A 27,480-nucleotide genomic window follows, 5' to 3' on the forward strand; every position below is an offset into this window, starting at 1 on the left:
CCAAACCAACCAACCAATCGTTTGATGAGCACAGGTGAACAAATTGAGAAGAAATGTGTTCCACTGTAGTGGAATTGATTATAGTTGCGTATGTAGATAGGGGCTAGAGGGGCTCAGCCCCAGGGCTCACACAACCTTAAATCTGCAACTAATTGATTATTAACACAGAAATCGTCTAGAGAAGAAGTTTATGTTTTCTTATATCTGTATCAAATACATTTCTCGAAAAACTTTACTAGCGACACCTATACCTAACTACAAATATATTTTTTGTCATAATGTTCCTCAATCCTGGTGGTTCAGAGCTATATTTACAGGCTTCTAATGATGAAATTCAGTCATCCATTCGTCGTGGTAGACAAAGTGCAGACAACCCATCATTAAGTTTAGCTCTAAAACAACAACGTACTTTTAAGACAAGTTATATATTACTCTGTTTTAAACGGGATATTTTTATAAAGGTTTCTCAGTATATGTAATTAAACATAAGACTATTCAATTGAATATAAACAAATAACTTTTTCGAAAAAACAAATGGACCAACCATGAACATTTTCCACTCTTATGTCCAGAAAGCTGTTATCGGCGCACTGTGAAAACAAATTGATTTATAAATCGACAAACTTTTTAAATAACTGTTACCAAGGACTTTTGGCCCAGCATGGCCAGGTGTGTTAAGGCGTTCGACTCGTAATCTGAGGGTCGCGGGTTCGAATCCTCGTCGCACCACACATGCTCGCCCTTTCAGCCGTGGGAGCATTATAATGTGACGCTCAATCCAACTATTTGTTGGTAAAAGAGTAGCCAAAGAGTTGGCGGTGGGTGGTGATGACTACCTGCCTTCCCTCTAGCCTTACACTGCTAAATTAGGGACGGCTAGCACAGATAGCTCTCGTGTAGTTTTGCGCGAAATTAAAAAAAAAAACTCCTTTTTTTTCAGTTACTCAACCAAGTTCCTCAGCTGCAACATTTTAACATAAGTAACAATTCTCACCAACATTATACGAAATGTTTCTTTGTGTTTAAGCTTCACAATGTACCCACCTTTGAGATTAAACCTACAATTTTAGCGTTATAACTCATCAAACTCACCCAAAAATTCACAGGGTGGTGGAGTCTATATTTGTTTCGTGCATTTATGGCAAAACAACTGAGTCTATTTGTAGCGTACTTCATTTTGAACTACTAAACTACAGCGCACTACCAAACTATCACCACCAACGCTAAAGAAGTGATTGACACTTATATGTATGGTCAGTTAGAAGGGGATAGCAGGTGGGTCATTTGATCCAGGCTTCGTGCTCTAAAAAGGTCTCAAATTTGAACACTTGTTCTTTGTTGTTCGCGTTTGTTAAGTTTCGCGACTCGTTAATTGATATTAATAATATATGTTAAATAAACAATAATATTTTCATTATGTTTCACTCTTCTTTTGACCAAATGACTGTTTTATTTTGTTTATTATGCCATTATTTTTTAAATTACTGATTGTAGCCAGGGGTCTCAGAAGACAAAAGAGGATCGGGTCTCTCTGAACCCCTGAGAGGGTCTGCTTATAACACACCCACAGCTTAAAGTTTGATAGAGGACGAGATATTCTATGGTACCACACGGATTTTAAAAATCATACAATACGGGGGTGACGTGATATTAGACATATGACATAACGTACACTGTTTACAGTACTGGTAATATCAGCGTATTTGTAGTTCAGTGATTATCTTGGTACTTTTATTTTATTGACTTCAAAATCTAAAAAAAATAATAGCAATACGATGCAAAGACAAGCTGCCACATTCAAGGTTTGAAATAGAATAATTGTTATTATTCGTAAGTTCATTACATAAACATCTTTAGGCTGGTCATTATTTTAGTCAAATAGCACTAACGTTAAATTCGTGCAAATAAACATATCGTTTTACAAGTTATTTTGTGAGTAACGGATTTGTTTGTTGTTTCAGAATTTTCACTGGAAGCTACAAAAAGGGCCGCCTGCACACAACTATCATCTAGTTTTGAAGTTGTAGACCATGACGAAGAAGAGATAATCAGGTCAAATATTTCACAAGTAAAGAAGTGGTTCTCAGATAAACTATATTACAAGTAAAGAAGTGGTTCTCAGATAAACTATACCACAAGTAAATAAGTGGTTCTCAGATAAACTATACCACAAGTAAAGAAGTGGTTCTCAGATAATCTATACCACAAGTAAAGAAGTGGTTCTCAGATAAACTATACCACAAGTAAAGAAGTGGTTCTCAGATAATCTATACCACAAGCAAAGAAGTGCTTCTCAGATAATCTATACCACAAGTAAAGAAGTGGTTCTCAGATAAACTATACCACAAGTAAAGAAGTGGTTCTCAGATAATCTATACCACAAGTAAAGAAGTGGTTCTTGGATAAACTACACCACAAATAAAGAAGTGGTTCTCAGATAATCTATACCACAAGTAAAGAAGTGGTTCTTGGATAAACTACACCACAAATAAAGAAGTGGTTCTCAGATAAACTACACCACAAGTGAAGTAGTGGTTCTTGGATAAACTACACCAAAATAAAGAAGTGGTTCTCAGATAAACTACACCACAAGTGAAGTAGTTTTCAGTAAAAAGTGGTTCTCAGATAAACTATTAAACAAATAAATAAGTGGTTCTCAGGTAAAACATTCTATAAGTGAAGAAGCGGTTTTCAGATAAACTATTCCATGAATGAAAAAATGGTTCTCAGGTGAACTATTGCAATGAAGAAGTGGCCATCAGGAAGACGTTTGCACTATTTATAATCTTAATGAAGACTTGAAAGTTTTTGAGGAACTCTATATACCAATACTAATTCAGTCACAGCTCAGTTAAATTACATAATAATTTAATCAGAGGCCGGCTAAACCACACTATAAACCAGTAAGAAACCAATAAAATTCCATTGTAAACCAACCAGAAACAGTATTTTTCTATATGCAAAGTAACTGTTTTTCATAAAGTAAAAAAAGAAAAGACAATAAAAATACGGTCGTTGGCACGAGAAACACTCCACACAAACAGTTGAACGTGCTCTTAAAAACCATGTCCAGGAGGTGTTCGACCTGGACCTTGAAGGAGGAAATAATAAACCACCTTTATCTTCCACAGTTCGTTGAGCGCTTAAGATCGCTTCAGGCCCATTTAGGTCATTCTCAAAAACCTGATTCACTTAAGACAACTCTCCGTTTATCTCCAGCCTACAGGGGGCATCATAGGTGTTTTTTTTTTTAAGAAAACGTGTTGAAATCAGCTGGGGTAACCAGTTTCCAAACTAGTTTTATGTGGAATATTTTAACCTTAAAATCGCTAGCTATAATAATAAATAACGAAACTCTAAGTATATTTCTTATGAAGGATAATTAAAAATAAACGGATAAGAAGAACCGTGATAAAAGAATACTGCAACGGTCCCCGAGGCTTTTCTTAGAGTCTTTTGCCAGTTCTCGGTGTGAACCAATGAGATTAGTTTGCGTGTTAGAACGACTTTGTGTATGGCATGTTTTCTTATAACTTCAAGTTCTAAAAGCATTAAGCTTGCATTTTGTGACAAAGGGAAGTTGCTATAGAAACGATTTTGAAATTAGGGTAAGGCCAAGTGCGCGCAAACATCCTGTGCTTACTTCTAAGCCCTCTTGTGGTAAAATATAGCATATTGTGATTGATCCTTCAAGAAAAATGAAAAAATTTAAAAGCATCAAAGTGACATCTGTTAATAACAGAATGGTAACAGCTTTATTTATCGTCGGACTTCAGATATTTTTCGTAAGTGTTGATTTTGACGTATGTTCAATAACAGTTCCAATAAGTGAAGATTGTACAGAATTCAATTATATGATACGATAAGTTCCAAAACAAGATCCATGAATATATAATATGTCAGACTAGAAGTGTGTGTTTATACCTTTCGAAAGCAGAAGAATGGTATATATTTAACACTCATTATTTTGTGTTTATTGCAAACCCACTAAGGCTATATATCGCTGTCCCTAAATTTTAGCTACTGACCAGCCCTACCACAGAGGATTAACTGCCACACTTATAACGCATCCACAGCTTTAAGTGCGGGAAATATTTCGTGGTATCGCACGGATTCGAAAAGAAATTCAGAGCTCTAGCAGATGCCCAATTGCGCCCTCATGTCTTAACAAACGTGAATGTCATTTTGTACTGAAGATATGTGAAATTTTGAAGGTTACGGCTATTCTTTTAAGAACAGCGAGTTGTTGGTAAGTGTGGAATAGTTCCCCTCCGTCTTTTCTCTCCTATAGGCAACTCTGAGAAACTGAAATTAATAACTGTTTTATTTTGATAAATTTAATCAAGTTAGAACAGCGACTGGTTATAAAGTTATAACATAAAGAAACACAAGTGGTTTCAGGTACATTGTAGTTTGTTTAAGGAAAGTTTTAGTTTTAAAACACTGCTACGTTCTTTATATTATCCCATAGTGGTACAACGATATTTCCGGGGACTTACAACGCTAGAAACCGGGTTTTGATACACGAGGAGGGAAAAGCACATATAGCCTCTTGTGTAGCTTTGTGCTTAACTTCCAACAAACAAAATAACACGATATTTAACACTGCTCTCTCCATAACTTACTGTTATCTCGTAAAACAAACCTAACCAAATAATTATTTCGCTGTCCATAAAAATTCAAAACAGAGACATAATTATTGACGCTGCATTGTTAACAGTGATCGCTGAAGACCAGAAGAACGTAACCATTTTACTTTTAAGATAAATAGTACCAATTCTCACCACTACACTAGATGCCCTAGCCTCGCGTACAGCGTGTGTTCTTAGTGAAATACTGTTTAGACGTTTATAACGATTAAATAAACTCTCTAGCCAATAGAACACCGATTAAACCAAACCATGTGATAATATTACAACATATTTCAAGTTGAAGAAAAGACCAGATTTTCAGCTATTACACAACATTAAAGGTCACCAAAGAAACTTGTGATTCATCTAGGCTGTCCTATTTACTGAACTTAAAAAAAAAAACACGTGCTTCAAGACTAGCTTTTATCATTAAAATAATTATAAAGTTTTCCCTTAACTCCCTTAGATTAACTACATCCATCACTTCTTAAAGCAACTCATTCCAAAGGCCATCCACTCCGTTAGAAAAATAAAGCTATCTTAGCTGAAGATGACACGTACCTTGCCAGAATTTATATTTTTATCCCCTAATCTACCATTTTCAAGTATGAAAAACGATGATGCATCAATACTAGTAATTTTCTTAATAGTTTTAAACACCTCTGTCAGATATCCTCTAACTCTTCTTTTATCAAGATAAAACAAATTCAGACATCTGGACCCATTCTCACCTGATGATACCTCTTGTAGCTTTGCGCAAGATTCAAAACAAACAAACAAACGCTGCATACTTTTTCCATTCCAGGTATTACCCTACAACCCCTCCTCTGAACCTTTCCAACAGTCCAGCTTGTTATTTTAAAGCAAAACCCCACTGAGCTCTCTTCTGTGTTCACCGCGAGGAATCGAACCCCGGATTTTAGCTTTACCAGTTTGTAGATTTACAGCTGTCCCACCAGGCGACACAATTCTGAGATAAAAAGTCCAAAACTCGGCACGATAGCGAAGGATATTTTTTGGAAGCTGCTTGAAAAAAAACAACTTAGTATGCTTAGTATTTTTTTATTTATCTTTGAGAAACTATGTGATTTTTTATTTTAAAATCTACGAATATTCTGTTTTGGTGATCGCTCACGTGAGGTCGCAGCATTTGTTACTCAGTGCAGAACGAATATTTAAGAATGCCAAGTGAAAAATATAAAATACTTTGTATTCATATTTTTTGTTTGATAACGTAAGCCTTACGTATAACTTAGGGTTATAACAAACACTTCTCTTGATTTATACTTAGTCAAAAAAATCCAACACAATGAGATTTTGTGAGCGTGACAGTTATTATAAAGTTTTTTTTACAGTGGTTAAGGCGTGACTGAAAACACAGCATGAACTAGCTTTAATTTTTATCGAACACGAAATGTTGTGTAACATCCTTAACAGAATCTGTGTCTGGTACACAATGAGTTGTGTAATGTCTTTAACATAATCTACATCTGGTATACAATGTATTGTGTAATGACTTCAACAGAATCTACATCTGGTATACAATGTGTTGTGTAATGATCAGTGATGTCGATAAACAATTGTTGTGTAATATATTCAACATAATCTCATCTGGTATTGAAAAATATTTTACTTCACATAGAAGAGAATCTACATCTGTTTACAATGTTCTTCGGTCATCAACAGATTCACATACAATGTGTTGTGTAATGATCAGTGATGCGATGAACCACATGTTTGAAAGGGGTATGTGTAACGGCTGTGTGTTGAAATGTATTTTACGGTAGATGTTTGAATATACGTTTTTATTTATTTTATTGTATTAATATAGGTATAAAGTCGTTCCTTTATATTGGTTTATTTTGTGTTTAAGTTGTTGTATAAGTTGTAGATGTTTGAATATATAATTTTATTTATTTTATTGTATTAATATAGGTATAAAGTCGTTCCTTTATATTGGTTTATTTTGTGTTTAAGTTGTTGTATAAGTAAGGCTTCTTTAATTTTGCGTTTGTTTATGTTTGTTTCTTTATTTAGTATTTGAGGGTTTTCTATGGTTATGTTGTGTTTATTTGACTTGCAGTGTTCGAAAACGTGTGAAGGTGACTTTTTATGTTCTTTGAATCTGGTTTCCATTTTTCTACTTGTTTCTCCAATATAGAAGTCGTGGCAGTTATCACATTGTATTTTATAAATAATGTTAGTGTGGTGTTTGTCAGTGTAGTTTTTACATAGTATAGACCTCAGCTTTGTGCCTGGTTTTTGAATAAATTTGGTATTAACTGAAATGTCATATTTTGTTACTAATTTTTGCCAAATGTTGGTTATTTGTTTGCTGATGTCAGGAATATATGGTATACAGCAGTATATGGTTTCGTGGTTTTTTGATTCGTGAGCTGTATTTACTTTAGTTGGTTGATTTTGCTTTCTGTCTAGGTGTGTGCGTATAATGTTTTCTACGGTTTGTGGAGGAAACTTATTGATGTTGATGAAGTATTGTTTTATTTTGTCTAATTCATCGTTAATTTTATCTGGTGAGCATAGTTTTATGGCTGTGTTTATTTGGTTTCTTAGTATGTTGAGTTTTTGTTTTGTTTCATGTGCTGAGTCCCAAGGAATGTATAGTCCAGTATGGGTGATTTTTCGGTGGATTTCTGTTTTGAATTGTGTGTCAGTTCTTGTAATTTTGAGGTTAAGAAATGATATTTGATTGCTTTCTTCCTGTTCACATGTGAAGTTAATGTTGGGATGTACAGAGTTAATGTGATTGAAAAAATTAAGTATGTGTTCTGTAGATTTGAATCCCGCAACCGTGTCATCTACATATCTGTACCAGTATAGTGGTGGATGTAATGCTGTGTTAATTGCTTGTGTTTCAACTTGTGTCATAAAAATATTGGCTAGAACTGGTGATACTGGGTTGCCCATGCTTAGGCCATTTGTTTGTATATAGTTTTGGTTGTTGAACATGAAGTTTGTCTTTATCGTGGTGAATTCTATGAGGGTTGCTAACTGGTTACTGGGAATTTCTATAGTTGGGTTAGGGTCTCGGATATAGAGTTCTAAGGCTATCTTGCAGGCTTCAGTGGTTGGAACTTCTGTAAAGAGGGATATAACATTGAAACTGGCCATTAAGGCTTTATGATTAAGTTGATTAAGATTAAACTTGAAATTAAAGGATCTTTGAATGAGCTGGCTGATGTTACATATTTGGAGAATGCCCATGCTATGTATTTACCAAGATTGTAATTAAACGATTCATATGTGGACATTATTGGTCGTAATGGACAATCTGGTTTATGAGGTTTAGGGATGCCGTATATTTGCGGTGTGCGTGAGTCGGTTTTTCGTAGGTAGGAATAAAGTGTTTGTGAAATTGTGTTGGCTTTTTCATTTGTAGTAGTAATTTGTTCAGTTGTGTCTCGTGTGTCTTTGTTGGATTTGTGTGTATTGGTTTAAATTTGTTCGTGTCTGATAGGATGCTATTCATTTCTTGGATGTATTCATTCGTGTTCATTATGACTATAGCGTTACCTTTATCTGCTTTTAGAATTTTTATGTTTTTGTCTTGTTTTAGGTTTTTAATGGAATTAATGTCTCTTTTTGTAAGATTGTTTTTTAGTTTTCTGTTTTGTGAAATTATGTTGATGGTTTTGTGAGAAAATTCTTTAAAAAATCGTTTAAGATGTTTTTTAGGTGTTTCTGGAAAATATAAATTTGTAATTTTTCCTGGGAAGTTTGGCTGTTGGATGTCAATAAAATTATCTAAGTTATCTTCTTTCTGTTGGTTGTTTCCTTGTTTTTCTTCTCCGTAGAAAGTATCACAAGTCTCCTGGCTAGGTCTTCTAAACATGTTTTGATTTCTATGGTTGGAATGTACCTAGGTGCTATTGCGAAGTTTGAGTCCTTTGTTAAGTAGAGGTATCTCGTCTGTGTTTAATTGACGGTCGGATCTGTTAATTATGACGTTAGTCAACGGTTTGTCGTTTTGGTGTCTTTTTTGTTGTTTGCATCTTAGTTTTTCTAGTTTTTTGTTGCGGCAGATCGTTTTGTCTCTGTCGTTCTTAGTATTGATTTGGTTTATGTTTCGTTGTATAAGTCCGTAAATCTCTGGTTTAATGCAACATGCCAGTTGATGGTCTAGGTTCATTTATTGTTTTTGTAAGTCATGTAGTTCTTTGTATTTTGTGTTCAACATGGCTTTAAGTAGTTTTTTCTGTAAATTTTGGATAATGTTTGTGTATGTATTAAAATTTTTTGAAAGTTTTACCTTTACAAAATTAGGGGTTAGTTGTTCTTTTCTACATTGTTGAATAAATTAATTATTCAAATAAATAAAATAATTATATATTCAAACATCTAATACCGCCCTATGCATTTCGACACACAGTTACACAACCCCTTTCAAACATGTGGTCAGCTTCCGGTCAGTTACCTCTTTCTTTGTGAACCTGACGATGACCGAAGAAGGTCGAAACGTTGTTCGCTCTTCTATGTAAAATATTTTCTCAATCCAAACGAGCCGTTTTTGCATATAAAAATGTTGTGTAATGACTTTAACATAATCTATCTGCTATACAATCTGTTGTGTAACGTCTTTAACAGAATCTATGTCTGCTATACAATATGTTGTGTACTGTCTTTAACAGAATCTATGTCTGGTACACAATGAGTTGTGTAACGTCTTTAACATAATCTATCTGATATACAATGTATTGTGTAATGTCTTCAACATAATCTATGTGTGCTATACATTGTGTTGTGTAACGTCTTTAACATAATCTATGTGTGCTATACAATGTGTTGTGTGACGTCTTTAACATAATCTATGTGTGCTATACAATGTGTTGTGTAACGTCTTTAACAGAATCTATGTCTGCTATACACTCTGTTGTGTACTATCTTTAACATAATCTATCTGGTACACAATGTGTTGTGTAATGACTTTAACATAATCTGTGTCTGCCATACAATGTGTTGTGTAACGTCTTAACATAATCTAAGACTGATATACAATGTGTTGTGTAACGTCTTTAACATAATCTAAGACTGATATACAGTGTGTTGTGTAACGTCTTTAACATAATCTAAGACTGATATACAGTTATTACAATTATGTTAACATTGTTAACAGGTGCATAAAATCAAGCTTACAGCCATGCGATATTCACAGACAAACATTGGCATTAGAATGGGTCGTACTGAAGAGTTCAGTGACTTTCAATGTGGCACTGTCATAAGATGCCAACTTTCCAACAAGTCAGTCCGTCACATTTCTTCCCTGCTAGAGTTGCTCCGGTCAACTGTAAGTGTTGTTATTGTGAAGTGGAAACGTCTAAGAACAACAACAGCTCAGCTACGAAGCGGTAGGCCACATAGGCTCCCAGAACGGAACCGCCGAATGCTGAAGCGCGTAAAAATCGTCTACTTACAGTTGCAACACTCACTACCGAGTTTCAAACTGCCTCTTTAAGCAATGTTAGCACAAGAACTATTTGTCAGGAACTTCGTGAAATGGGTTTCCATGGCCAACCAACCGTACACAAGTCTAAGATCACTACGCGCAATGTCAAGCGTCGGCTGGAGTGGTGTGATATATATCGCCATTGAACTCTGGAGTAGTGGAAACACGTTCTCTGGAGTGATGAATCACACTTTACTATCTGGCAGCCTGACAGTTTGGCAGATGCCAGGAGAACGCTACTTGCCTGAATGCACAGTGCCAAGTGTAAAGTTTTGTGAAGGAGGAATAATGGTTTGGGCTAGGATCTTTAGTTCCAGTGAAGGGAAATTTTAATGCTACAGCATACAATGACATTCTAGAGAATTGTGTTTCCAACTTTGTGGCAACAGTTTGGGAAAGGCCCTTTTTTGTTTCAGCATCACAATTCCCCCGTGCACAAAGCGAGGTCCATAAAGACATGGTTTGCCGAGGTTGGTGTGGAAGAACTTGACTGACCTGCACAGAGTCCTGACCTCAATCCCATCGAACACCTTTTTGATGAACCAGAACGCCGACTGCGAGTCAGTCATCAGTGCCCAATCTCACTGATGCTCTTGTGGCTGAATAGGAGTGAATCCCCGCACCCATGTTCCAAAGTCTAGTAAAAAGCTTTCCCAGAAGAGTGGAGGCTGTTATAGAAGCAAAGGAGGGACCAACTTCGTATCAATGCCTATGGTTTTGGAATGAAATGTTCAACAAGCACATATGAGTGTGATGGTCGGTTGTCCATATACTTTTGGCCACGTAGTGTATATGTACTTTAATGATGGGTCTTGTTTGACCTTCAGTTTAAGTATAGAATAACTTCACTCTCTCACCTAGAACTTTGAAAGAAACGTTCAGGACGTTTAACCGTCGATTGATAGCGTAAAATTTTCAACTACTGGCACCAGGTTGTGAGAGATCTAAGTGAACCCACACTATCGTTTAAGGGTTATATTCTGACTGTTTTCAACAAAACTTTTGAATGCGCTTATCTACCTGCTAGATACAACTACCCGAGAAAGATTATACAACATTACGTTAAACAGCTGTCGATTTAGATTTCTTTCTTTTTTTCTCGAGCACAAAACCTCAGAATGAATTATCTCCGCGGTGTCAAACATGAGTATCGTAACTCTTCATATGCCTTCAGACTTATCTCTGAACCACCAAAGGGCTGTGTTTAGATGACACGCCCTCTTTTTTGTGGAGTCAAACTATTTTATCTTTCGTCAGACAATTTCTTTAACCACTGTTTGACAAGAGTAGCTCACGAGCTCGCGATGGGTGGTATAATATATATTTTATTCAGCTCATGAAGTTAAATGTAGGAACGGGTAGAGCATATAGGTAGCCCTTATTCAGCCCATGAAGTTAAATGTAGGAACGGCTAGAGCAGATAGGTAGCCCTTGATTAACGCTACACGAATATCCAAAACTACCACTCGATGTATTCAGAGGACATTGTTTAGATAAAACGAACAGCTCTTGTGACGTTCAATGAATGGTTGGTCATTCATCAGAGGAGATAAAAAATAAACAGTACTTTGTATTTAACTAGTTTTTATATTTACCTATGAAAACCACTTCATTTGTTTTAAGGATAAATAATCATAGACCATTGCAGTAATAATAATTTAATATTAAAATGTAAATTACGATTTGAATAACTGTTTTAAATTTTTATTAAAGTGTTTTGATTTATCATGTTATAATATGTATTTATTGAGAGTTGTATGAAACGATTTAGTTTGAACTTTGTCAGAACGTACTAACTGTCACAACGAAGAATAATCTCACTCACATCAGTACAGCAGTCAGACTGTACAATAAAATACATTACTACAGCAGTCAGACTGTACAATAAAATACATTACTACAGCAGTCAGACTGTACAATAAAATACATTACTACAGCAGTCAGACTGTACTATAAAATACATTACTACAGCAGTCAGACTATACAATAAAATACATTACTACAGCAGTCAGACTATACAATCAGATGCATTAGGTTCTATACACAAATATTGTTACAGCAGTCAGACTGTACAATGAGATGCATTAGGTTCTATACACAAATATTGTTACAGCAGTCAGACTGTACAATCAAATACATTAGGTTCTATACACAAATATTATTACAGCAGTCAGACTGTACAATCAGATGCATTAGGTTCTATACACAAATATTATTACAGCAGTCAGACTGTACAATCAGATGCATTAGGTTCTATACACAAATATTATTACAGCAGTCAGACTGTACAATCAGATGCATTAGGTTCTATACACAAATATTATTACAGCAGTCAGACTGTACAATCAAATATGTAGGTTCTATACACATATATTATTACAGCAGTCAGACTGTACAATCAAATATGTAGGTTCTATATACATATATTATTACAGCAGTCAGACTGTATCATCAAATACATTAGGTTACATACACAACGATCACTTCAACAGTCAGACTGTACGATACGAATACACTAGGTTTTTATATCGAACGGTTGTAAGAAAGTCAAAACGTAAAACATAAATTCATTACTTGAACGTTCGACAACTGTTTTTGAATGTTTGTGAATTCATTACCTTCGGAATACAGGTTGAAGCACCGGGAGTGTTTGTGTTAAGATTTACCAGCTTCTCCAATCCCGACCACACAGCTGCTGATGGTGAATGTTGTGGAGATCGCCTGGGAAACAAATGTGAAGCTGACTGTAACACGTTCTTTCGGGTCTGTGTGACACACGTGTCAAGAAAAATTCCCAGTTACGAATCTTCACGTCGGCTTGATTTCAACACGCCGTGCACTATTGGTGTGTCAGTTACTGATATTATACACAGAAGTGGCTCAGATATGGAATACCATCTTCCTGTGTTAAACTTTACTTTTGATTTTTCCTGGCCGGTAGGTAAAGTTTTTATACTAAAAGAAAAATACAAAAGGTCAAAAGGAGACAGAAACAACTGAATAATTACACTTTGGAACATGAGAAATCTGAATTTTTTTTCCCATTGCTGGATGATCTTTGACACTAGTGGTTAGAAGTTCATGTCTATTTTAAATGTTCTAGTTATCTGTTTAAATGTTTGTTGGTAGATTTTAATCACATTAGCGTACATTACCGACGCGAATGTTTAATCTTTTGTTATTGTTTTCCAAGAGATTTGCTTATTGGTTTACGTAACATAATGTAGCTAGTATCTTGTAACAGCAGCGAATCATACATATCTGTTAAGACGTTGGTGTTTATATCAGCATATTTAATCCGGTAGGAAACGCCTTTGACGTTAGAGTTGAAAACCTTGTTATGACTTGTATATCAGGACGGCTGGTATGGGTATTAACACTTTTACTATTAAAGCAGAGAACAACGTGTCGACCTTCTTAGGTCATCTTTAGGTTAACAAAGAGAGAGTTTGCAATGGTCGGTTGAAGATGACCTAAGAAGGTCGAAACGTCATTCTCTGCTTTAATAGTAAAAGTGTTAATACCCATACCAGCTGTTCTGAGATATATTTTTACTTCAAGTGGGTTTCTTGCCATTACAACTGCCATGTCTTGTTCAACTCTGATATGGTAATGTTAGTATTTATTATATTGTGTTCAACTTTGAGGTATTTAAGGTGATATTTCCACACCTTGTTCTTGCCTGATCTAGTTATGGTTATATTTCCATTGAAATAACAAACTTTTGTACATTTCAGGACTAGTTTTCATTGAAACAACCATGTACTTTTCGTATGTTTCAGGGTCAGTTTTCTGAAACAATCACGTAGCTCTTGTATATTTCAGGGTCAGTTTTCTGAAAGAATCTTGTACCTTTCGTATGTTTCAGGGTCAGTTTTTATTGAAACAACCATGTAACTTTTTTATATTTTAAGACCAGTTTTCTGAAACAATCACGTAGCTTTTGTATATTTCAGGGCCAGTTTACATTGATTGTCGAAGCTTGGCACTCTACAAACAGCACAAGTCCACTAGCAGAAGAAGGTAAAAGTGTTGGATTCTTTGATAAGCTGAGCTTGATTCATTATGTGTTCACATTTGTAAAAATGCTGACGTTAAAAAAGCAACGTATTAGTATCATTTAAAGGTGATATCGGCTTACAGTAGTTGTTTTTGTGGTATACACCTCAATCTAAGGTTAGTTTGTGTTACGTCTACGGACTTACAAGGTTCAAATGAGAGGATTCGATTCCCCTCGAATGACATAGCAGATAGCTCAATGTGGTTTTGCTCTAAATACAAACACTTATTAAAAAGCTTAAAAGTAACTTAGAATCAGGTTTTCGCTAGATCTTGTAGTGGAAACGGATAGGGACACAGGGGACATATGTTCACAACATTTGAAACAGTAATTAAATGCCCCCTTTAAATGAAGAATAGACACTGTTTGAAAACTCCAATTCATATTTGTGCTCCTCCGCGCGTGATTAAAGGAGAAATTTACGCTGGTGGGAAAAGCAGGAAAACAGAATATGTTCTGAGAAGACTAAGAGAAAACGTAGCCTTGTTTGTGACAGTTAAAGATATATTAAGGTATTTCATATTTTGGTGTTAGTTATAAGCTGATGAAAAGTTTACGATTATTTTAAACTAAATCAGTATTATATAGAAACTATTCTACACAAACATATCCTCGGCACCTACAATTTCCGTGTTCTTATGTCAGTGTAAATCACCATTTTAAGTTTATATTGGTCTTGATTGGCTTGAATGTCGCGCAAAGCTACACGAGAGCTATCTGCGCTAGCCGTCCCCAATTTAGCAGTGTAAGACGAGATGGAAGGCATCTAGACATTACCACCCATCGCCAACTCTTGGGCTACTCTTTTTGCCAACAAATAGTGGGATTGATCGTCACATTTATAACGCCCCCACAGTTGAAAGGGCAAGCATGTTTGGTGCGAAGGGGACTCAAACCCGAGACTCTCATATTACGAGTCGAGCGCCTTAACCGCCTGGCCATGCCGGGCCTAATAGTTATGAATTACTGTTATCGGATTAGTTAAGAATCATCTGATTAGCTACACATTACCTATTATCTGAATTGGTTATATTGGTTACAGGCTAATAACAGAATTGCATTGGTTACTCTGTTTATTATTATTTACAAATTATATATTCTCTGATTTACTATATTTTTCATAGAGCGGTTTATTCGGGTTTTTCAATTTATTGTTGGATTAATTTTCATTTACAATAATATATAATTTACAAATTATATACTCTCTGATTTACTATATTTTTCATAGAGCGGTTTATTCGGGTTTTTCAATTTATTGTTGGATTTAGTTATCTTGTGACAAAACTAAAGTGATTGCGCTATATTCCACATTATACGATTTAGGCTCTGATATATAAACATTTTTCATGTATTTGTAGCCATTGGTAGTGGACGAATCATCATGCGTCATGAGAAACAACGCCATCTAGAAATAGGAGACGACTGGCAGGATGAACAAATGACATCTGAAAGAGGGACTCTTCTTAAATATTCCTATCGAGTTAGATGCGCAGAAGGATTTGCGGGGAACAACTGCACAGTTCGCTGCACCAGTCCCTAACCATACGGAAGCTAGGTTCGACTGTTTACCTTCAGGCAGAATAAAATGTCGGAAAGGGTGGGTTGGCGAGAGGTGTAATACTCCTCTATGTCTTGATGGGTGTCACCCAACCCACGGGTACTGTGAGAAGCCCGGTGAGTGTCACTGTCGACTAGGGTGGACTGGTGACACGTGCTCAACGTGTGTCCCGATGTTTGGCTGTTTACATGGTAATTGCAACCAATCTTTCGAATGTAACTGTGAAGAAGGATGGGACGGATTCTTCTGTGACCAGCGTGAGTCTTTTGTTGATCCGCTAGATACATTGACAATATTTCATACTCGTGGAGAAGCACGTATTCGAACCCAGCTCCTAAACCCAAAGTTCTACAACAGGGCCAACCCGCTTCCTTACATGGGGGTAATATTTTTGCTGAGACAAATTTAGACTGTGTACCATTTTAAGTGTGGCTGGTCAAAAATTTCTGTAGTACTCAGAGATCTGAGTCACAGTCCAAAGTAAAGGAAGGTATTAACCTTAATTTTTAACTTTACATTTTCACAGGAAGGGGGCTTCGAAAATTTTAAAACGTATTGATAAAATAAGATTTAAAAAGCACTGTTGGACTCATTAAATAACTAGCCATCGTTCACGTGAAAACACGAAGAATTATTTGTGAATACGTTACTACAGCGGACTTATACTGCTAGAAACCGGGTTTCGATAGCCGTGGTGAGCAGAGCACAGATAGTCCTTTATGTAGCTTTATGCTTAAATACAAACAAACAAGCACATGGTGGTGAACGAGAAATCCGACAGCAATATCTTATTTATTTCATTTTTAATTAACCCTTTCATTCCATTTCTGAAAGAAATGTATCAGCTCATAGCTCCCCATTAGGGTGCGTCGGCGGATAAAGGATAAAAATTAAAATGTCCCAATTTTTTTGCTCAGTTGCTCAGTTGTGCCACTGCATGAGAAAAGAACATAGACAAAGTTTCATTTCAATCGCGAAGTATTTAGGGGTCGCGCATTCCTCGCAAAGTTCACTATTTTCCTTAAATTTACCCTACATTACATTGTTAATGGTAATTAAATTATTTAAAGAAATTATTTAATATTTATTGATTATACAATTAGCAAAAATATAAAAACTTGAAAGAAAAATTTATTTAAATAAAGTTTTATCTTGCCTGCCCCCTGCCCCCTTCGCATTATGTTCGCCGATGTTCTTCTGCCACCTGAATCATATACTGAAATTGATCTTCGTTCTTGGTGCGGCCCTTTGATGTAAACTGTTGAATTAAAGCCACTCCTCTTTCAGCTGCGTCATTTGTCACAAAAAGTTTCTTTACTCTGTCCTTTCCTTGTTTGTACTCTTCGGAGGCGCTCCACTCTTTCGGTGGTAATGATAAAAATGCGCAACTAATATCCAGATGGTAGAAATTTTTCTTCGTTGCCGAGGTAAAAAAATCTGGAAGTTTTCTGGAAACAGCATTGCTTGCAGCATCAACTGTTAAACGTGGAGTTGGCCCAGGAGATCCTCTCACGGTATTCATATTTGAAACCATCTTGAGTTTGTCGCTATTCGTTACACCGTCATCAAAGAGCGCAAGCCCAACTGCAACCTCAGATAAATACCATAAATGCCGATTCATTGCCTTTGTACCAACTTCCTTAATCATATGATTTTCATGCAATGCAAGTTCCTTGAGTAGTGTAAGGTCCCTTCGAGCTGCCACGGAAGCATCCTTAGCTGTAAACCATGAGAGCAAGTAATGTTTAGTTATAAAGACACACAAATCGCCAAGTTTGCTGCAGAAATGTGCGTCAAATGAAACACGAGATGAAGCAGGCCGTGGTTGCAGTCTACCAAACTCCTCTTGGAACATCCAAATTTTTAGAGAATATATTGCTCGAGCCATCCATCGTGCACGATGTACAGCACCAGAAGTACGGAAAGAAACTGAAGAACGTCCGTGTGGAAGAGATCCAAGAAAAATGACAGCTAATTCCAAGAGCTCTTTATAATCGTCCCGTGGTTGATGAGATTGAAGGAGATTCTGACAAAATTGAATAATATCATCCTTCCAAGGCTGTATTCGGAGTGGCATTGCTTCTACTGCTGTTATGTACTTAGTTTTATTAATTTTAGGCCAACAATCTCTAAAGTTTAAAAACAAAGTAATATCTGGACTTTTTGATGTCTCTATCACGAGAGTAGAGAATACAGCGCTCAGAAGAATCTCCAAAATGTGATGTCTACAGGTAAGATGCAAGAGCTCACGTTCAAGTAACATTTCAATCCTCAGACAGACGCCAGATTTGGATCCTGTATTGGTCGCCGTGGTGTCAAAGCAAAGCGATCTAATTCTGTCTTTTACATTCCATTCTACTAAAACTGATCCGATCTCAGAAGCTACTGAATTTGCATCCCCACTATCAATCTTGGGCACTGAAAGAATCTTCTCTACACCTTCACCTGAAACTAAAATTGCCAAACGTTCGATCTTCTCTCTGCCAACCAAGTCAGGCATCAGCTTACCATCCCAATGTAATGTCAAAGGAACGTTTGGAGGAAAACTTTCCTTCAATTCAGCTGCTAGAAGAGTACGGTTAGTAATTCGTTTCCTCCTTATGGAACTTGGGCTAATGGCAAGATCCTCAATATTATGTCCAGTATGAGCTGCAAAAAGGAAGCAAAATTTGCGCGGCTTTTCGGTCACTGATCTGGGTTCTGTCTAAAGCCGAAGCTAGCCTTTCACTAATGCCAACTTTTCGTTTGGTTCCGGAAGCACGTTGTTATTTTGTGCGCATTGTGCAACCCCTAAATATTAATGTATTGGATTGATTTTTACGCTAGCATATTTTTTTCATTTAATGGAATCAAATTAAAAGCGAGCGACTGAGTGTCACAACTTTTTGTTTTTTGACGCAACCTACTCCCCATGCACGACAAAGAATCCGGGTGATTCCGGCCAGAAAAATTGTAAAGGTATTGTTTATCTTTCAAATTCGAATTCTTCACACAAAAATAACAATGTTGATTATAAACAACATGGACAGAAATTAAACACATATTTTTGTCTCTAAAATGTTTATATCTAAGTCTTACGAGTGTTTCTATCCTTTTTTTAAATAGTATTCACCCGCAAGTAAATATACTCTTCAAAAAAAGAAACGCAAAAGGCAAAATATGAGACAAATTGTTAGCAAGTGTACTCCGGGTAGTTCTGTATGACATGTGTGAAACTTTGCACATTCACTGCTTAACATCCAAAGTCTGCAAAGGCGAAGTTCACGCTCACTAGGTGAAGTTTAACGTCACTCAACGTCAATAACGAGTATGCCCCCCGTGAGCATCAATAACTGCTTGGCATCTCCTGCCCATGGAAGCGATGAGATGACGAATCACATCCTGTGGAATGACTGTCCATTCAGCCTGCAAAGCTCCTGCAAGCTGAGGTAGAGTCTGCAGTTGAGGTTGTCGCCATCGCAGACGTCGGTCCAACTCGTCCCAAAGATGTTCGATGGGGTTTAAATCTGGTGATCTGGAGGGCCAGGGAAGAACGTTCATGTTGTGGTATCTCAAGAAGACAGTGGTGAGTCGGGCTGTGTGAGGACGGGCATTGTCACGTTGAAAAACGTCGTTGACGTTCACCATGATGGGTTGCACATGGGGCCTAAGAATCTCGTCGACGGTTGCGTACGGTCTGATCGGAAATCCTACGCAGCCCTGGTATGGTTGAGGCAGTAGACGTCGCAGTGGTGGTCCTATCCCGAAGGTGACGTAACTGAATGTTGCGATCTTGTGCGGGCGTGGACGGTCACGAGTTGATCCATGTTGTTGGTGACGATTCCATAGCCTTGTGAAGGTGCTTGGGTTGACATTCACAGCTCTGGCAACATCTGATCGAGATTCGCCTTCTTCCAAGCTACCAATGGCGTTGTTGCGTTGTGCTTCAGTCAGCCTTGGCGTAACTGTATTGCGTGTCGGTGGATTAACATTGAGCTATGGAAACCGAGAACCCATCACTTTTATAGGGATTTTGCACATGTTGCACTTGCAGAACATGTAGATCTCTTAAACAAATTTTTTGGACACGCATGCGTTTTGGCGAAAAATCCTCCGTTTTCAAAGTGCACAACTTTTATTGTCATTTTGGTCTGACAATCAGTGCCTTAACACGTGTAACGTCACATACTTTGAGCTTGTAACGTTATTACATATATTTCTCTTTAAAATAACAAAAATATCCCTTTTGCATTTCTTGTTTTGAAGAGTATAGTGTTCTTTGTTTGTAATTAAGCAGAACGTCGCACAATGGGCTATCTATGCTCTGCCCACGACGGATATCGAGACTCGGTTTCTAACACTGTAACTGCGCAGACATACCACTGTTTCACTGTGAGTGTTGGGAGGAGGTAAATAGCAGATGAATTATACTTTTCAACCTCGCATATTCCAAAACTTTTTCTTATAACACTTAAATCACTTCCATAAAGTTTTTTTTTCTGTTAAAAGTGTCTTATGAACGCATAAACACCTCTTGTGACGATTTATTTTCACATAATCGTTTACGTTGTAATATATGTTTGTTTTTTTGTTATTCCAGCTATGTGCAAGAAAGGGTGTCATCCCACGAGAGGATACTGTAACTACCCTGGGGAGTGCAGGTTAGTGCACAACGTCGGTAGGTTTATTGACTTAGAAAACAAATTTAAAAACTGTCATTGTGTTTGAGTCTTTCTAGGGAGTCTTAATAGGGTGAGGTGCCACCGTTGCACAGCCACATTGCGTCACTAACTTCGTGGCGCCACCAAGTGGTCAGCTGTGTACACTATAAGGAAATCAAGGGTTCTTACATCAAGATTGCGGCACTTAGATTTATAGATCCCAGCCACTCCATGATCCCGGGACGTTTCACTGATTGATGTGGAGTTGGTCTTCGGCTTGCTTCATTTTTATCGGCGGACAACAGACTTCTCCACTTCCTTTTTTGCCGCCTTTGCCTCAATATCCTTTCACACCCATCATTCTCATACTGCTCTACCTCCCTTCATTGCCTCAAACAAGCCAAATTAAAATGTAGAGAAACCCCCACGTACAGATAAATAATCTTCCGCGAGCAGGGACGAAGAGGAACTACAGCGTTCCTGAACACCCCTGGTGGAGAGAAAATTCCTCAGACTTCTCTCTCTCTAAACTCAGCCCCTGCCAAGGTTTTGTTTCGTTTAACAAGATAACCATTTCAACTTACTTGTGTCAGTTTTTTACTGGAAGCAATGCCACACGAACGATCTAAATGGCATCTTGTTTTGTCCTACTGTAATGTTTAATCACTTTACAGACAATAATAAGGTTCTCTTCGTACCATCACTGTGTCACACAGCGGTAACTCTACGAACTTACATCAGTAAAGTTCGGGATTCGATTTCCCTCGGTAGGCACAGCAGATAGCCCTGGTAATAATTGTAAGCGACTTTATTTAACGGGCCGGCCTGGCATGGCTAAGCGCGTAAGGCGTGCGACTCGAAATCCGAGGTGTCGCGGGTTCGCGCCCGCGTCGCGCTAAACATGCTCGCCCTCCCAGCCGTGGGAGCGTATAATGTGACGGTCAATCCCACTATTCGTTGGTAAAAGAGTAGCCCAAGAGTTGGTGGTGGGTGGTGATGACTAGCTGCCTTCCCTCTAGTCTTACACTAGAGCCACAACAGTGTAAGTTTGTTACAAACCAAGTATGGTTTGGAGGCCCATACCAGTTTCCTTCTCTGTAAACGGCCATTTTGAATTATTATTAAGAACCAGGAGGAATATTTGTGCTTTGCTTACAGGATGTTGTTGTGGTTATGATATTTTATATTTGAAAGTGCAAAGTTTATCAAATGTAAACGCTGTGCTATGTATCTAAGGTAATTAATCCAGTTAAAGTAGCCAGTGTAGACTACTCACGCATGAGGATAGTGTTCTGAACAAATATTATGGCCGTGCGAGGTTGAACCTAAGTAGGTTAAGCCCATTTCAAAATATGCAACAATCACCAAACACCTCTAGTACAAAAGTTATTTGAGCCAAATGGGTCTGATGAAAATAACACACTGATCGACTTCTCCAGTAAGAGACGCCATATCTGGATATCGAGTACAAGTGTTAAACTAGACAGAACGACTAGTACTGTTAGTGCCCAAAAATGAAATGAAGAAATTAACACACCTTAATGTATAAACAGTGCTGACTGAGTCGAATGCGTGACAGATGACAGGTCTGTTCTACCTCTGCAATACGTAGTGCTATCCACACCCACCCTTCCCAAACTTACCTAATACTATCTACACCCACCCTTTTTAAATTTACGTAATGCTATGTACTCCCACTTTTCTTAAACTTACGTAATGTTATCTACACCCACCCACACACCCTAAACTTACGTATTACGATTTACACCCATCATTTCTGAAATTAAGTATTACCATCTACACCTATCATTTCTAAAATTACATATTACTATCTACACCTATTGTATCTAAACTTATGTAATGCTATCTACACCCACTCTTCCGAAACCCAAGTTTTAAAAAAGTTTAAAAAGCTTCCCGAGTACGCACACACATTACTCTTTTAATTTCATAGATATTCAATGATGGCCACCAGATGACAGCACAATTCACTAAAGTAGAAGAGTGGCGCCCCTCTCGTTAAATCTCTGGTTTTTTTAAGCATGGTTAATAGTTGAATCGTTGTCTCAAAATATCTTCAGTAAATATTTCGATTAATTTATCGCACATTTAAGAGAGACTATTTATTTCCTTAAACGAATTAAATATTAGTTACGAGTAGACTAAACACATTGAAAAATAATACTGTTGCTAAGGTAACAGTAACAGATCATGTGATGCTATCATTTGGTGATTTTTAAATAACACATAAATGTATAACCATCATTAAACTAATACACAAATATATATATATATATATATATTACGTTCTCTTTTGATTTTGCTTTATTTTCTCTGCAAAGGTGTCGAATCGGTTGGAAAGGGGGAATGTGCAACACGTGTAGGACTCTGCCTGGCTGTGCACATGGTTACTGCAACAAGCCGTTAGAATGTGTTTGCGAGGCAGGGTGGATGGGAATTTTTTGCAACTTACGTGAGTAAATAGAAACAACACACATAAATTATTATTGCAACGTTATTTGTAAATACTGGTTGAACATATTAGATATCTGTATGTGTAAGGTTTAATTCCAGTACAAAGTGACTAGATAATGCCTAATTCTAGAGCAGTGCCTCTGGGAGAAAACCGATCTTTAGTGTCCCTTACTAAGCAAAGTTCAGAGCTAAATAACCTTATTTGTGTGTTTATATAAAAAAATAATGAAGTGTAAGTACATGTTTTGCTAAAACAAAATGTGTCAGAACGGCGTTACAACTGAAATTAAATTAATATAATTCCTTTGTTATCCCTTTTTGATCCTCGGGGCCACAGCGGGATATCTGGGGATACACTGCTTAAAACCTGGTACATTGTGTAGCTTTGTGCTTAATTCTAAACAAACAAGTATCTCCTTTGGCTCATTTATATGTTGTTGCATTTTTTTAAATATCACTTTCACGGCATATCGAAGTGAATCTGAAAACTGTTTGGTGTCGCTAAGTTGTGTTTCTGGAGTATCTCGATATAGGGCGTTTTAGTTTCAATTTTTATCTCTTCACTTTTGATGAGGTATCTATGGTTACTTAATGGTAATAGTTGGTCACTATTCTTATTTGTCAATGATAAGTGGTATGGTTTCTCCAAGGGTATCGAAACCTGGATTTTAGTGTTACAAGCCTTTAGGCTTACGCTGAGCCACTGAAGACACAACTCAAATAACATAATTTAGTAACTGTGGCCTGTATCAAAATAATCGTTGAGTATAGAAACTTTGCTGATGTACTCAGTTGAGCAGATTATTACTGGAATAACTAGAAAATATCAAATAAACAAAACACTTGTTTTCACTTTAATTGAGAATTGCCCTAAAAACATTGGCCCGAATACCACAATGTCTAAACGTTTTTTCATGGATAATCAAGTTGGATACCTGAAGTAAATCAATATTTAATATATTTGTTTAAAGTTCCTAGAAATGTTGTTCCACTGTGAGACAAGGGTGAGTCAATGCTCAAGTCCGGGGTTCGACTCCCTGCTATGGACACAACAGTTAGCTCAGTGTGGCCTTGCCCTAAAATAAACCACAACAACCTGATAACATCGATAAGTAGAAGGCTGTTAAGTTAAAAAAAATGTTATTTACTACAAGAGATGTGTAAAGGCTGGATTTAAACTTTCGTCTATACTTCATCTTTTCTATTTATCCAGTTGCAAATGAATATAAACCTCTTGTTGTCTTAGCATAAAGGTACACACTGGGCTATCTGTGTTCTATCTACGAGAAAAAATCAAATCCCGGATTTTAGTATTGTCTAAGTCTGTAAACCTATCCGTGACCCATAGGAGGGACCTTATATAAGCGTCTTTACCAGTAACTAAATATTTAATACAGTTTATTTTAACTGTTTGAAAAAATAAGATAAACTTGCATTTTCTATCTTCGTCATCCGAAAATGTCTCTAATATGAATTCTCAGTCAATCCGACGAAAACAAACACAAATACCATGGACAAATGATACATATTTAAGACTTAAAATCTACAGTGACACTTTGAACATATTGAATGATAGCTTTAAATTATTCCATTATTTTGTTTTTGAGCATGTACTAATTTGTTGACTTTCTATTTTCAGCTGTTTGTCGTGAAGGCTGTGATGTTGAAAACGGCTACTGTACTAAGCCTAACGAGTGCAGGTACGATTTCTAACTAACTTTAAATTTGTTATTAACATCGTGGTTTCTAAAACGTACAGATCTGCAACAGAACATTTTAATATTCTAAAAATATTATATTCACTGCTAAACTAGGGACTGCTAGCTTAGATTAGCCCTAGTGTAGCTTTCAAACAAATTACGGCAAATATGGATTCCTACGGTAACGAATGGTATCAAAATTAGGGCTAATCCACTTGTTCTGATAAAACAAAACATATATCTATAAAACCTATTGAGTGATTTAAATAAAAACAAAGGTTAATATTTATTTTATTTCATTCTTTTTTCCCTACAGATGTCGCGTAGGATGGCAAGGAGAAAAGTGTGATGAGTGTTTTCCTTATCCAGGGTGTCAGAATGGTCACTGTGTCCGTCCGTGGGAATGTATTTGTGAACCAGGATGGAAAGGCTTTTTGTGTGACGAGAGTAAGTTACATTGTAGTTGATTATTAAACTTAGGAGACAGATTATAAAGAAGTTTCTTAATGCGTTATACTGGACGTACATCAGTAATGAGGCAGAATTTATGGAAATTTTTAATCACATTTGGGACTAAATAAGTCGTCAAAATAAACAAAGATCCTGGAAGATAAGGTCGATAAATTATGCAAGGCTTAAAAGTCGAGACTGTGTATATATTTCTACGAAACATACGTTTCGTTAGACAACAGTTTCTGGTCATAATATAACCAGCTGCAGTATTAGTTTATTTGGCTCCAAATCGCAGCCTGCGCTGATTGTGCTCGAGGTCCTATTGATCATTTTGAATTAGCCCTAAACCGTACTGATGCAGCCATCGGAATTATATGTTCTTTTCAAACACCAATATAATATCCGAGTCACACACACAAAGAACACAAACACATAAACATTATCGTGACTAATTCCAATAATAATTACTGAATATTTTCATGTATTAAATTAATATTTTTTTCTTAACGTTTACATTGCGTGTTGTGTTTAATAATTAACAAAACCGAGAGAAAATATAAAATAAATAAGTACCAGAGTTAGCTGGAAAGTCAACTGTTAAACGATGCATTCATTGATATAAACAAGAGGGAATATACAATAGTCGCGGCTGTAAGTAGATTTCAAATCGGTCAAGAGATAGAGCTAAATGTTTGTACTTAATACAAACAAAACTCGGAGCCATTCCATAAGCCCCTGTGCCGTAGCTAAAAATATACTGTAAAGATTATGCAGGTTCCTATGCGAGCATAAGAATCACTATAAGGCATAAGAAATTCGTGTCAATATGAAATGGAGGCCACAAAAGTTTAATGTAATAGTATGCAAGTCATACGGAAGTTAAAGACTGGAAGTTAGGAGAATGGTTTTAAACTATGAATCGTCTTACATTTACTAACAGTCTATCTTGTCTCGTACAGAATTCACTGTAAGGCTATTTGAACAATGACATGGAAACTCCATTACAAGATGGCGGCGAAATCTAGTAGCTTTCTACCCTCTTCTTTAAACACACGATTCCATTAATGATGGTAGGCTTAAGCCCATCAGCCTCTGCTTATAACGTCCTGGTAAAAAACAGTCTTCAAATCTGTTTCAAGAAATTAAATGAAAAATTCGACAGGGCCTTCAAGTATGATTTAGTAATAATTATGTCACACATGGCTCCCGCTACTTAAAAAGAGAATGGTAGATATGACTTTGATTTCAGATATTGATATAATACGGTTAGTTCCCATTTGTGTCTACCATTCACCATAGATTGTAAAGAATGATTGGTATTAATTTATTGTATGTTGTACAGAGAGCTGAGTATGTTATATTAGACGATTTGTTTCGAATGCATACCAACAAGTCACGTGACAAATGCAGCCAAATTAAAGTTGCGGTGGAACAGGATGTATCAGAATTACAGTTTAACATTGTTTGACGTTTCTCAATTAGAGTAATGCTACCGAAAAGCTGACAGTTTTGGGGAAGAGTATGTGATAGTCCCTTCCGACGTAAATTATTCATATACTCGGGTCATAAAGATGTCAGATCTGGAATTTAGATTTTCCAAGAAGGAAATATCTTTTGTATTTAACGACATTGGAAAATGAAGGAATATGGATCGTTCAGAAAGAGACCTACAACAAGTCGACCCCAGTTATGGTAATTAAAGTGCATTGTTTTGTACCAGGTGAAAAACACAATAACCCAAGAGTAAGTAGAAAAGGCTATCCACGTGTCCCTTAAAGGAATTTCCTCAGGAAATGAGGCCATCATGGATGGGATTACCAACATGAGGCTCCCAGTTGGACATTCTGTTCAACCTTTGCATACCTCAGGTAGCTGGACAATATAAATTATATTCATATTATTCCATACAAAGACATAAGCCATCCGTTTATTTCTGTGCGAGCATATTCTCGAAGTGGATTATGGGAACTTATTGTCTTCTTACACTAGACTGGTTATAGAAAGCATTCATAGTGGAGGCGTGTGCTTTGGGCGTGAGAGACTTATGATAGAGCCTTTTGCAATGGAACTACGCTACAGGACTATTGTCAATATGCACAGCTGTAAGAAAGAGCATGACCTGAAATAAATACATAGACTGTAAGGACGCGGTAAAATCGTTTTAATAGAATTAATCCAACCTCAGTAATTCCTTAATGAGTAGGCTGTAGTTATCTTTTACAGACATTATTATAATTATGTACGAACTTATCGAGATCTAAGAGTTTAATTTTCTTTTAGCAGACAAATACAAAACAACAATTTCTCTTTAAACAGAATTAAACTTCTGTGATAAAGAAAACCCTTGTCAGAATGGAAGCAAGTGAGTCAGCAAGACCAAAGAAGATGACCAGTATTTGTGCGTTTGCCCTGGTGGTTTTACTGGGAAACAATGTGAAAATCGAAAGTAACTCTAAAATATCTTTCCGTGTCTCAAAATAAAAAAATTTTATCCATAAA

At 36.7% G+C, this 27,480-nt stretch overlaps 2 protein-coding genes across 2 annotated transcripts; both read left to right on the forward strand.

The window, feature by feature from the left end:
- The first annotated feature begins 1,970 nt into the window (after positions 1-1,970).
- On the forward strand, positions 1,971-15,696 carry LOC143231146 (delta-like protein D). Its single transcript, XM_076465785.1, has 4 exons — positions 1,971-3,785; positions 12,727-13,032; positions 14,052-14,118; positions 15,514-15,696. Exons 1-4 carry the CDS (start codon positions 3,699-3,701, stop codon positions 15,693-15,695), a joined length of 642 nt encoding a protein of 213 aa, XP_076321900.1. The 5' UTR covers positions 1,971-3,698; the 3' UTR covers position 15,696.
- LOC143231147 (uncharacterized) lies at positions 15,696-27,480 on the forward strand. The gene is made up of 6 exons (XM_076465786.1): positions 15,696-15,970; positions 20,293-20,353; positions 22,696-22,826; positions 24,468-24,528; positions 24,845-24,975; positions 27,298-27,480. The coding sequence occupies exons 1-6, from the start codon at positions 15,886-15,888 to the stop codon at positions 27,345-27,347; spliced, it is 519 nt and encodes a 172-aa protein (XP_076321901.1). The 5' UTR covers positions 15,696-15,885; the 3' UTR covers positions 27,348-27,480.

The sequence above is a fragment of the Tachypleus tridentatus genome, chromosome 10 (assembly GCF_004210375.1).
Source record: "Tachypleus tridentatus isolate NWPU-2018 chromosome 10, ASM421037v1, whole genome shotgun sequence".
Taxonomy (NCBI): domain Eukaryota; kingdom Metazoa; phylum Arthropoda; class Merostomata; order Xiphosura; family Limulidae; genus Tachypleus; species Tachypleus tridentatus.

Coding starts and splice junctions, on each gene's coding strand:
- LOC143231146 (XM_076465785.1), top strand. CDS start 3,699: ATGAAAAAATTTAAAAGCATCAAAGTGACATCTGTTAATAACAGAATG. Junction 3,786..12,726: donor TCGGACTTCAGATATTTTTC/GTAAGTGTTGAT, acceptor TTCGGAATACAG/GTTGAAGCACCGGGAGTGTT. Junction 13,033..14,051: donor CTTTTGATTTTTCCTGGCCG/GTAGGTAAAGTT, acceptor TGTATATTTCAG/GGCCAGTTTACATTGATTGT.
- LOC143231147 (XM_076465786.1), top strand. CDS start 15,886: ATGTTTGGCTGTTTACATGGTAATTGCAACCAATCTTTCGAATGTAAC. Junction 20,354..22,695: donor AACTACCCTGGGGAGTGCAG/GTTAGTGCACAA, acceptor TTCTCTGCAAAG/GTGTCGAATCGGTTGGAAAG. Junction 24,529..24,844: donor ACTAAGCCTAACGAGTGCAG/GTACGATTTCTA, acceptor TTTTCCCTACAG/ATGTCGCGTAGGATGGCAAG.